Below are 12,777 nucleotides of genomic sequence, written 5' to 3'. Positions count from 1 at the left end.
TTCTCCAAAGGAGATACTTAAATGGCCAATAAGCACATAAAAAAATGTTAAACATCATTTGTCATCAGGAATACAAAGAAAAGGAAAGATACACCAATTTGAATGCAAAGTTCCAGAGAATAGCAAGGAGAGATAAGAAAGCCTTCTTCAGCGATCAATGTAAAGAAATAGAGGAAAACAACAGAATGGGAAAGACTAGAGATCTCTTCAAGAAAATTAGAGATACCAAGGGAATATTTCATGCAAAGATGGGCTCAGTAAAGGACAAATGGTATGGATCTAACAGAAGCAGAAGATACCAAGAAGAGGTGGCAAGAATACACAGAAGAACTGTACAAAAAAGATCTTCATGATCCAGATAACCAAGATGGTGTGATCACTGACCTAGATATCTTAGAGTGCGAAGTCAAGTGAGCCTTAGGAAGCATCACTACAAACAGAGCTAGTGGAGGTGATGGAATTCCAGCTGAGCTACTTCAAATCCTAGAACATGATGCTGTTAAACTGTTGCACTCTATATGCCAGCAAATTTGGAAATCTCAGCAGTGGCCACAGGACTAGAAAAGGTCAGTTTTCATTCCAATCTTAAAGAAAGGCCATGCCAAAGAATGTTCAAACTATCGCACAGTTGCACTCATCTCAAGCACTAGCGAAGTAATACTCAAAATTCTCCAAGCTAGGCTTCAACAGTACGTGAACTGAGAACTTCCAGATGCTCAAGCTGGATTTAGAAAAGGCAGAGGAACTGGAGATCAAATTGCCAACATCTGTTGGATCACAGAAAAAGAAAGAGAATTCCCAAAAACATCTACTTCTGCTTCACTGACTACGCTAAAGTTTTAACTGTGTCAATCTCAACAAACTGGAAAATTCTTAAACAGATGGGAATACCAGACCACCTTACCTGCCTCCTGAGAAATCTGTATGTAGGTCAAGAAGGCAACAGTTAGAACTGGACATTAAACAACAGACTGGTTCCAAATTGGGAAAGGAATACACCAAGTCTGTATACTGTCACCCTGCTTATTTAACTTATATGCAGAATATAGCATGTGAAATGCTGGGCTGGATGAAGCACAAACTGGAATCAAGATTGCAGGGAGAAATATCAATAACCTCAGATATGCAGATGATATCACCCTTATGGCAGAAAGCAAAGAGGAACTAAAGAGCCTCTTCATGAAGGTAAAAGAAGAGAGTGAAAAAGCTGGCTTAAAACTCATCATTCAAAAAACTAAGATCATGGCATCTGGTCCCATGATTTCAAGGCAAATAGATGGGGAAACAATGGAAACAGTGACAGACTTTATTTTCTTGGGCTCCAAAATCACTGCAGATGGTAACTGCAGCCATGAAATTACAGGATGCTTGCTCCTTGGAAGAAAAGCTATGACAAACCTAGACAGCATATTAAAAAGTGGAGATATTACTTTACCATCAAAGATCCCTATAGTCAAAGCTATAATTTTTCCAGTACTCATGTATGGATGTGAGAGTGGGATCATAAAGAAGGTTGAGCACCAAAGAACTGGTGTTTTTGAATTGTGGTGTCAGAGAAGACTCTTGAGAGTCCCCTGGACTGCAAGGTGCTCAAACTAGTCAATCCTAAAGAAAAGCAATCTAGAATATTCATTGGAAGGACTAGAATGAAAGTGGAAGCTTCAGTTCATTAGAGGCTTCAATACTTTGGCCACCTGATGTGAAGAGCCTACTCATTAGAAAAGACCCCAGTGCTGGGAAAGATTGAAGACAGTAGGAGAAGACGACGACAGAGGATGAGATCGTTGGATGGCATCACCAACTCAATGCACGTGAGTTTGATAAGCTCTGGGAGATGGTGAATGGCAGGGAAGCCTGGTGTGTTGCAGTCCATGGAGTCGCAAAGAGTCAGACACGACTGAGCGACTGAACAACTACAATAATACACAGATTAAAATAACAATGAGATATCAGTTAATGTGTGTGTGTGTGTTAAGTCGCTTCAGTCATGTCTGACTCTTTGTGACCCTATGGATTGTAGCCTACAGGATTCTCCAGGCAAGAATACTGGAATGGGTTGCCATGCCCTCCTCCGGGGATCTTCTCAACCCAGGGATTGAACCCACATCTCCTTCGGCTCCTGCACTGCAGGCAGATTCTTTACCACTGAGCCACTGGGGAACCCTCGCACGTAATGTAGCAGTCCCTACGCTTTTTGGCACCAGGGATCAGTTTCATAGAAGACAATTTTTCCATGGACTGGGGTGGGGTCATGGTTTCAGGATGATTCAAGCACATTGCATTTACTATGCACTTTATTTTTATTATTATTATTATATACATCAGTTCCACCTCAGATCACCAGGCATTAGATGCTGGGGAACCCTGACTTAATGCATTAGAACGGCTATAACCAGTCAGGTAATAACAAGTGTTATTAAGGATGTGGAGAAGTTGGACCCCTCATACACTGTTGGTGGGAATGTGAAAATGGTGCAGACACTTTAGTAAACAGGGGCAGCTCTTCAAAAGGATAACTGCAGACTGACTGTATGACCCAGAATTTCCACTCCTAGGCATCTATGTAGTAGTTAAAAGCATGTCTTCATAGGGACTTGCACTTGGACATTCACAGCAGCTTTATTCATAATAGCTCCAAACTGGAGACAGCGTAAAAGTCCATCAATTGGGGGAAGTGAAGTGAAGTGAGGTCGCTCAGTCGTGGCCGACTCTTTGCGACCCTGTGGACTGTAGCCCACCAGGCTCCTCCATCCATGGGATTCTCCAGGCAAGAGTACTGGAGTGGGTTGCCATTTCCTTCTCCAGGGGATCTTTCCGACCCAGGGATCAAACTCAGGTCTCCTGCACAGAGGTTAGGCAGATGCTTTAACCTCTGAGCTACCGGGGAAGCCTGGGAACAGGTAAACAAACTGTGGTATATCCAGACAATAAAACACTACTCAGAAATTAAAAGACTAGTATCATAGAATATAAATGAGTCTCAAAAGTATGCTAAGTGAAAGAAGTCAGACACCCAAGTCAGACACAAGAGACTAAATACATAATCTATTTATACAAAATTGCAGGCTTCCCAGATGGCACTAGTGGTAAAGAACCTGCCTGGCAATGCAGAAGACTCAGGAGACACAGGTTCGATCCCTGGGTCAGGAAGATTACCCTGGAAGAGGAAATGGCAATCCACTCCAGTATTCTTGCTTGGAGAACCCCATGGACAGAGAAGCCTGGCAGGCTATACAGTCCATAGGGTTCAACAGAGTTGGACACGACTTAAGCAACAATGAATGCACGCACACAAAATCCCCAAAACTATAACAAAAGCAAGCAGACAGGGTGCCAGCGGTGGGTCTGGGGAAGGGGCCTGCTGCAAAGGGAACTCTGTGGGTCAATGGTCACATTATACATTCTGCTTATGATGGCGGTTAAATGACTAAATGTTCATCAAAACCTATCATCAGAACTCTTAAAATTGGTGAATCTTAATTTATGTAAATTATAAATCTGATTTTAAAATAGGCTTAAAAGAAACCATTAAAGAGGAACAGTGGTTAGCTTTGAGTAGTGAGATTATGGTTGCAGGGTGGTTCCCTCATTCTCTGCCTTTCTGCAAGTCTTGGAATCGGGATTGAAAGTGAAAGTGAAGTCACTCAGTCGTGTCCAACTCTTTGAGACCCCATGGACTGTAGCCCACCAGGATCCTCCGTTCTTGAGATTCTCCAGGCAAGAGTACTGGAGTGGGTTACCATTTCCTTCTCCAGGGGATCTTCCCGACCCAGGGATCAAACCCAGGTCTCCTGCATTGCAGGCAGACGCTTTACAGCCACCAGGGAAGCCTGTATTACTCAACCTCAAATTTGATAATGATGTCTGTTGCTGCTGCTGCTAAGTCGCTTCAGTCGTCCAACTCTGTGCAACCCCAGAGACGGCAGCCCACCAGGCTCCCCCGTGCCTGGGATTCTCCAGCCAAGAACACTGTAGTGGGTTGCCATTCCTTTCTCCAATGTATGAAAGTGAAAAGTGAAAGTGAAGTCGCTCAGTCGCATCTGACTCTTAGCGACCCCATGGGCTGCAGCCCACCAAGCTCCTCCGTCCACGGGATTTTCCAGGCAAGAGTACTGGAGAAGGGTGCCATTGCCTTGGTTGATTAATAAAAACCTTTTTTCTCCTTATCTCATAGATAATGCTGCTGAATGGGTGAGGCACTCAGTAAATGCTCTGTGAATGGTCTGATTTATAGCTTGAGCTGGAAACAAGGTTTATTCAGTGTGGCTATAAGATCCCCTGGAGAAGGAAATGGCAACCCACTCCAGTACTCTTGCCTGGAAAATCCCATGGACGGAGGAGCCTGGTAGGCTGCAGTCCATGGAGTCGCCAAGAGTCGGACACGACTGAGCGATTTCACTTTCACATTCCCATGTATCACAGATACACATGTTCACACACGAACAGATATACATGTCTGCAAAGGACTGGACGCAAAGCTGGAATAAAGAATGTCTCCCAGGGAGGAACCAGTTGCCGGAAGGAGAAAGCAGTTGTTTCCAGCAGCGGATGGAAAAGGAAAAACTTGTATTATTTGGTCTTATTTTAGAATGTGCCACAGTCCTCAATATTTTACATGCATCATCTCCAGAACCCTCATCCAGGCTGTGGAGAATGGTGATGAACCCACTTTACAGATGAGAAGACTGACACCCAGAAAGGTGATTAGGTAATCCCTCAAAGGGACCAGAAGTTCACTGTGGCCATTCCCACATCCTACCACTCTGAGGTGCCAATATATTTGCCTCCTAGGAAAGTCCCCAGGCCATACTTAGCTGAAAAGAGGCTAGAAGGGATGACCTCTGAGAGGCTTCCCCCATCCCTAATCCTCCACCCCAACCACCCTGCTGAAGAGGGCACCTGCCTGTTGAGTTCACGAGAGGGTCAGAATCATAGTCTGATTCAGTGCTTGCAGAACCTTGGGCAAGCTACTTAGTCATTTTATCTTATAATTCACACATTCTATGAAAAGAACAAAAAAAAATAAACAACATAGCAATAGCATACTAAAACGAGCTGCATAATGCTCACTTCTAAACACAAACAAGCAATACAGCACTGCAAGATGGAAAAATTTTAAAAATCAGAGCATCTCCTCTTCTGGTAGCAGTTGAGGGAATGACCTATTGCATTCTGGAGGCAAAACATTATGGGAATAGCTTATGCTTATTAAATATTGTATCATTATTTAAATCATTAACTGTTGGACAGGGCTAACAATTTTCTTATTGATAAATTGTGCTTGTTTTTTTTTTTTGCAGTGCTGAACAGCATGGGGGATCTTAGTTACCAAATCAGGGATCAAACTTGCATCCTCAGAAGTGGAATTATGGATTCTAAACCACTTGGCCACTAGGCAAGTCCCTGATAAATATTTTTTAATGGACACTTTCCTGCCCACAATATGTGCTTCTATCTTCTATAAAGGAGAGCTAACTGGAACACTTAACTCAGAGGGACTTCTGAAGATCAAATGAGCTAATATGTAAGAACTCAAACGATGTTAGGGATTAATGAGTCATGCAACTCTGGGTCAGCGATTATGTTCTCTGAGCCTCAGTCTCCTCATCTGTATAATGGGGATGATGATGCTAGCCAGCTTACTGAGGAGCCTTGATGCTATAACCAGGCCCAACACACAGTAATTGCTCACTAAGTGTTAGCTACCTTCAGTATCACTGCTGACAAACCCTGCTCCTAAACTGTCACCAGGGACCAGGCAGGTTTTCCTACCACACAGAAAGGAAGTTTATTAGTGGGAATTACTCTATGCCATTCAGCAGCCTCTTAATGAGATTGGTGTTATTCGAAGTTGATCCCCCTTATCAGCAGCACTGTGAACTGCACAGATCATGATGCTTAATTTCTCTCTATGGAGTCAATCCTTTAATCCCGACTCAGCCTGGCTGGGCTTCAGCCTGGCTTTGCACTGGATTGCTGGCGAGGCATTCTCTGCTGGCACTGAACCAGAACAAAGCAGCCCAAAGCTCTTCTTGGGGAAAACACGTTGGGATGCCTGGGGGAGGCGGGGCCCCACAGGCGAATCCTTGATTTGCATGTTAATGGCCTCCGCCCAACTGCCTGAGGGTCAGAGAAGCCCTGGCACCCAGACTCTTCCCTAATTAGAGCTCAGCTTCCAGAGGTGGCGGGCTTTCCAGGTGGCTTAGCGGTAAAGAATCCGCCGGCAGTGCAAGAGATGCAGGAGACGCAGGTTCAATCCCTGATTAGGGCAGATCCCCAGGAGGACAAAGTGGGAGCGCACTCATGGACAGAGGAGCCTGGCGGGCTATAACACAAAGGGTCACAAAGAGTCAGACAGGACTGAGAGACTAAGCACATTCCAGAGGTGGCAGCGGGGCAGAGGGCCTCAGGGGAGGAGTGAGCAGGGGCTGTGTCATGGGGGTCTTGGGCCCAAGGGACCCAAATGCTGTGCTCAGGCAGGGGTTCCCAGCAGCCTTCCAATTTTGGCCACTGGTTGCCCAGGGTCAAGTCTGAACGCTGTGAAGGCCCTCCCTGCTGCAGGATGGCTGATGGCAAAGGCAAGCTGGAGTTGAGAGACATGCGGAGATGGAACCTTGGTGTGAAGAGGGCAGCTGAGATCTGTGAGCCCTTCTTTTAGAGATGGAGTCTCAAGAGAGGAGGACAAAGTCTCCTGCTCGGTATGTGGTATGGAGACCCTTGGGTTAGAGAGGACTGGAACTCACATGTCATGGAAGCCAGTCCTGCTTTGCACTGATTTGATGACTACAATAGAAATAAATGAGATCTTCCCTGTAGCTCAGATGGTAAAGAATCTGCCTGCAACACAGGAGACCTGGGTTCGATCCCTGGGTCAGGAAGATCCTCTGGAGACGGGACTGGCAATCCACTCCAGTATTCTTGCCTGGAGAATCCCATGGATAGAGGAGCCTGAGGAGCTACAGTTCGTGGGGTCACAAACAGTTGGACACGACTAGGCAACTAACCCATCAACACCCATAGAAATAAATAATATCCCCTCTCCACCTAAAATCATATGAATTGGTACCTACTGTATAGCAGATGCGACCCCACAGACTGTAGCCTATCAGGCTCCTCCCTCCATGGGATTCTCCAGGCAAGAGTACTGGAGTGGGTTGCCATTTCCTTCTCCAGGGGATCTTCCCGACTCAGGGATTGAACCCGGGTCTCCCGCATTCCACGCAGATGCTTTAACCTCTGAGCCACCAGGGAAGCCCATAGCAGATGCTAGATGCTCTGAAAAGAGATCTAACCAGCCCATCCTAAAGGAAATAAGTCCTGAATATTCATTAGAAGGACTGACGTTGAAGTTGAAACTCCAATACTTTGGCCACCTGATGTGAAGAGCTGACTCATTTGAAAAAGACCCTGATGCTGGGAAAGGTTGAAGGCGGGAGGAGAAGTGGACGACAGAGGATGAGATGGTTGGATGGCATCACTGACTCAATGGGCATGAGTTTGAGTAAACTCCGGGAGTTGGTGATGGACAGGGAGGCCTGGCGTGCTGCGGTTCATGGGGTTGCAGAGTTGGACACGACTGAGCTACTGAACTGAACTGAACTGAACCATATAGCAGGTACCCAACAGATATATGCTGAGTAAGTGAACAAATGAAGAGAGGTCACACTGACAGGACAGTGCCTGTCTAAAGAGCATCTAGCCCTGTAACACTGCGCTAGTCAGGCCCAGCCTGGAAGATGATACGGAAGATTTATAAACCTAAGCGAGACGAGCGTGTGTGCTAAGTTGTGTCAGACTCTTTGCAACCCTGCGGACTGTGGCCCACTAGGCTCCCCTGTCCACGGGGATTTTCCAGGCAAGAATACTGGAGTGGGTTGCCATGCCCTCCTCCAGGGGATCTTCCCAGCCCAGGGATTGAACTTGTGTCTCCTCCGTCTCCTGAACTGGCAGGCGGGTTCTTTACCACTAGCAGGTTCTCTTGCCACTTTCCCACTCAGGGAAGCCCTAAGAGAGACAATAACTAACAATAACAGCAACAGAAGAAATAACAGCAGCTTAACAAACACTGCACCTCTACGTCATACCTTTTTCCTGGTCAGCTTCTATTTGGCCTATACTGAACCACCACCAAGTGCTTTTCTCACATCACCTCCCGTGACCCTGAAGGAGGGGTGGTGGGGTCAGTGAGCTGCTTCCCTCACATTCCCGTTTCCCTCCGCGGAGTGTCGGGCTGCCCCTGAGCAGCTTCCCACAATTCCCCTGGAACTGGAGCATCTGTGTGTCATTTGTGATCTAAAGGATAAAGAGGCAAGGGTGCCCCCCTCTCTGCCCGCCAGTCAGAGAAAGAGGACTCTGCGACCCAGAGGAGGATGGAGACATACGAAGGAAGGAGTCTGGGTCCCCGAGTGGCCACGTGGAAGGTCACCTGCATCAGGCTGTGCTAGGGCGGAGATAGTAAGTGGTTATGTCAAACCACGGAGAATTTGGGACTTACCTGTTAGTGTCTCCCTGACTAGATCAAAAATCAGTGCTACTATGAGAAAAACCTAAAATTGGAGGATGGATGGTCTAGTGAGGGAGCTGACACCGTAAGCTGGGCAGATGGAGAAACAGCTGATAAACAAACTGTCCAGATAGCAGACTCCTAGCTTTGCCACTGAAGTGAAAGTAAAAGTTGATCAGCCATGTCCGACTCTTTGCAACCCCATGGACTGTAGCCTGCCGGGCTCCTCTGTCCACGGACTTCTTCAGAGAAGAGTACTGGAGAGAATTGCCATTTCCTTCTCCAGGGGATCTTCCCGACCCAGGGATTGAACCTAGGTCTCCTGCATTGCAGGCAGATTCTTTACCTCTATAGCAGCGGTTCTCAAAGCATGGCCCCTGGACAAGCCAGGGGTGTGTGGCGTGAGGGCCTGCCAATAATGCAAGTCTGGGCCCCACCTTAGACCCATGAGTCTGAAGTTTAGGGAGGAGCCTAGAAACCCGTGCTTCCACCAGCCCTCCTAGTGACTGAGGCAGCCTCAGGTTTGACGACAGCTGCTTCGTGCGACAGGGTTTTCCCCTGAAAGTGACAGGGTTCACCCCAGGCTGCCCTGGGCTGAGCTTCTCCACTGCCCTCCCCACCTCCGCTCCCCTGGACCTCAAACCACACACCTCCACATCTCTGTCTGTTCATCGCCTATACAGGCTCCAGGCAGAAGCCACAGCTTCTGGAAGCTTCTTCAGCTCCACACTACCCTGGGTTACAAAGGACTGACCGGAGCTCCCAGGTCCTGTGACTGTCACCTGAGGGCGTGGCCCCAGGCTGGCCCTGCCCCTTGCAGGATCTGGGAAGAAGGGAGGGGATGGAGGCCGCAGGGTCCTTACCTGCATGAGACTGCATGTGCTCCAGCAGGTTGTTGTAGAACTGGAACTGGATCCCACAGGCACCGCACGTGTAGGGCTCTGCGGGGAGAAACAGAGCGGCTGTCTGAAGGGCTGCACGAAACCCAGCACCTTTCTGCGGGGACGCGGGCAGCTCTGGAGCTGGGCACCCAGACACACAGGGGGCGGTGCCCTCGGGGCTTCCCTGGCACTAGCTAGTCGGGGAGAGACTTGGGAGGAAGGAGCGATGGAGAGAGGAAGATGGCAGGTAACAGACCATCGGGTGCAGCCACGGGGCATTTATCGAGGGCTCACTGTGTGCCAGGCACTGTTCTGGGCATTGGGGACGACACAGGGCAGAGACCGCATCTTCTCGGTTCCACAGCCGACCTCTCTCTCTCGGCTGGGGGAGGCACACAGACGGCTCAGTCTGCTGAGCGGATGACAGGATAAAGGTATGAATGAACCAAAGACAAGATGATGGACGTGGAGGGAAGGACAGAGGAGGGAAGGGACGAGATCAAGGGTGAGAAGCAGAGAAACAGCGAAGAGCCAGAGAAGCAGGCATGAGACAGGGAAGAGGAGGGGAGAGGGCGGGACGGTGGGAATGATGAGTGCGTATAAAAACAGGAGCTCGTGTGCAGGGCCTGTTATCTTTTCATCTCTGCGTGCCCGGCACCGAGGCGCGGAAGGAAGAGAGAAGAGAGCAAAGACAAGTAAGGAAAAGAGCAGGAGGACGGTGGAGGTGGGGCTCGAGAGCGGCGTTGTGAGGCCAGCCCCGTGGGCAGGAAGGGGAGGCCTTGTTTCTGCAGGGCTGGGGGTGGCAGAGGCAGGCTGTCCACACTCCTCCACCCACCTGGGCTGGGCCGCCCCCTGCTTCCACCAGCTGCTGGGTCTGCCTGGGAGGGGTCCGGAGTGTGTGGCGGGCTGAGTTCATTCCCTGCCCTGTCTGGCCCTCTCCAGCCCCCCGACGGGACCCTCACTTACTCTGTAGGAGAGGGAAAGGGTTGGAAATCAGGGGACTTGCAGTTTCTGCAAAAGAGAAACAGTTTAGCTAAGTCTCTTCCAGCTCTGGTGCTCGGGGCTGACTGTCACGATTTCTGGTCTTGGGCAGCAGTGGGCCAGATGGGCTCTCAGAGAAGGGGGAGGCGGGTGTCTGGGGTGGGACTGGGCATGGACAGGGCGAGATAGGGCAGGGCCATCCTTCCAGGACACCCCCAGCTCTCACCCAGGGAGCCCACAGAACACCATGAGGAAACACCCACATGTGGCTGCCCGTCTCAGGACAGGGAGCTGGGGCGGCTGCTAGGTCTGGGCACCCGGGGTGGACGTGTTTGATACCAAACATCAGGGCAGCCAAGGGAGTGCTGCGCTTTCCCTTCGTGTGTCTCCATCCTGCCATCTGTCTGCTGGCAGCTCCCCATGCTTCTCTGTATCGTCAGGTGAGCCTCACGGGCAGGGGACAGCAGAATGCGGCAGACAGACTACCCCGGGGAATCCTGGCTTCACCACTTACAAGCTAGGGGCCCGGGGCAACAATCGATCTCTCCTGAGCCTCGATTTCCTCATCCGAGAAGCAGGGATAACAGTAACACTGGCCCTCGCTGGCTGTGTGGCAAGGGTGGAAACAGGTGAGACACATACAGCTCGGAACAGGTGCCAGGCACACAGTAAGCGCTCAATAAACGGTGGCTGCCAGCAGGAGCGTCCCAATTCTGAACATGGACTCTGATGGAAGGACAGGCAGCGGCTATAGCCTGGCTGGCTGACAGCAAAGGCTTGCAGGAGACTGGGGTTTTGGTCCCGGCTCTGCTGCTCATCCCTGCATGGCCTGGACCAGTCACTCCATCTCTTTAAGGCCCACCTTTCGGAGAGGCATTACAGTTTTCAGAAGGATGAAGCAGTCTGGAACAGCTGATGTTCTCTCTAATTTAAAGGACTGTGTCCACATTCTCGGGGCTCCCAAGGCACACCTCACTGCCTGCCTCGGGCACTGACTCATGAAATCGCTTGGTTTACTTAACCCCCCGCCACACACCCCCAAACAGCCTACCATGTGGATGTGTATCTCTGCAGGGACCCCACTGAATGATCCCCCACCACAGGGACGTGTGCGCCATTTCCACTCTACAGCAGAGGAGAAACGAGGGGCGAGCTCAAGCCACCAGCTTGTCGATGGTGGAGCTGGGGTCAAGCCTCAGCTGGAGCTCTAGTCACTGTGAGGAAGACTTCATGTGCAGGCCTGGGCTCCTGCGTGTTTCATAAAGCCTCTGACTCACGGTCAAGTCGCGTTCATCACTTGTCCACACCCAGCCAGGGCTCAGAAGGGCCTGTGCTCAGCTGAACACAGGCCAATAACTAATCTGGGGAGTGAGAACTTCAAGCAAGAAAGGGAGCGATGCCTTACCTTAGTGTAAAGGAGGCATCAGAACAGAATCCTTTTCATACTCTGCCTTGGCTGGCACTGTGCAGACCAGCCTGCTGTGCCTTTTTCGGACAGAAGCTGACTGTGATCGCTCATGGCTCCGCCAGGCTGGCCCCAGGTCTGTCTGGGGACAGTGGCCTTACGGTCGCTCGGTTCTAAGGTGCTAAGGCTCTGTCAGGGTCTGGCAAGAGGCAGCCACCAGGGGGCGCCAAAACACCACCAGGAACCTCGAGCACACCTACTTGGCTGGTGAGGGCTAGAAGGGAACCTTTGGATGGTCCCAGGTCCAGAGGGACCAGAACATGGGGCCTCTGGCTCTTAGGCCACAGCCCTGTCTACTGTACCCACTTTGCTTCTCCTGGGGAAAAAGTGGCTGCAACGCTCACCCTATAAACACAGCAATGGCTCAGAGGGGGCCATCCGAGTCAATATGTCACAGGCTGTGGAGACAGGGGAGTTTCTCTCTCCATGGAAAGACAAAGAGGGGCCATAGGCCCCAAGATGCTCCTGGGACCTAGAGGGACGTGCCTGGAAGAAAGGGACCCTCCACTTCTGCCTGACCCTGGCTGCCTTCTATTTCTCTGCCCCCTCCCTCCTCCCAACACCCTAGCCCAGCACAGATCACAAAGACTCCAGAGCTCAGGACGGCGGTCCCGGGGCACACCGCTCACCAACTCACCGCTGGAGTTTTGGGAACTGCTATTCGTCTCTTCAAAGTGGTTTTGTGCTTTGCCTTCTACCCGCCGACTGAAAGCGCTTTCTGCTGGGTGGGGGAGGGGAGAGAGCAAGAAAAAAAAAAACCACAGTGACTGGTCAGTACCAGGTCCAGAGAGGGGGCATGCCAGAGAGGGGGCGGCTGGGAAGCCAGGGATGTGGGACCTGCCCCAGCCCCTGGGCTGGGTGAGTGCCTGAGGCCTTACGCTTGGGAACCAGCACAGTGAGGGGCTCCAGAACCCCAAACCACATACTTCCAGCTTCTCAGGCTCACC

The 12,777-nt window shown here is 50.3% G+C and overlaps 1 protein-coding gene across 1 annotated transcript in view; it reads right to left on the bottom strand.

Annotated features, from left to right (window-relative positions):
• Positions 1-12,777, bottom strand: part of ZNF618 (zinc finger protein 618) — a 74,174-nt gene that overhangs the window by 11,303 nt on the left and 50,094 nt on the right. The window contains 2 exon segments of the mRNA XM_068973657.1: positions 9,367-9,444; positions 12,468-12,551. Of these exon segments, the coding sequence (XP_068829758.1) occupies positions 9,367-9,444; positions 12,468-12,551 (162 nt within the window).

This window comes from Capricornis sumatraensis, chromosome 6 (genome assembly GCF_032405125.1).
Source record: "Capricornis sumatraensis isolate serow.1 chromosome 6, serow.2, whole genome shotgun sequence".
Classification (NCBI taxonomy): Eukaryota; Metazoa; Chordata; class Mammalia; order Artiodactyla; family Bovidae; genus Capricornis; species Capricornis sumatraensis.
The sequence above is the reverse complement of the archived record's forward strand: the minus strand, read 5'-3'. Positions and strand labels throughout refer to the sequence as shown.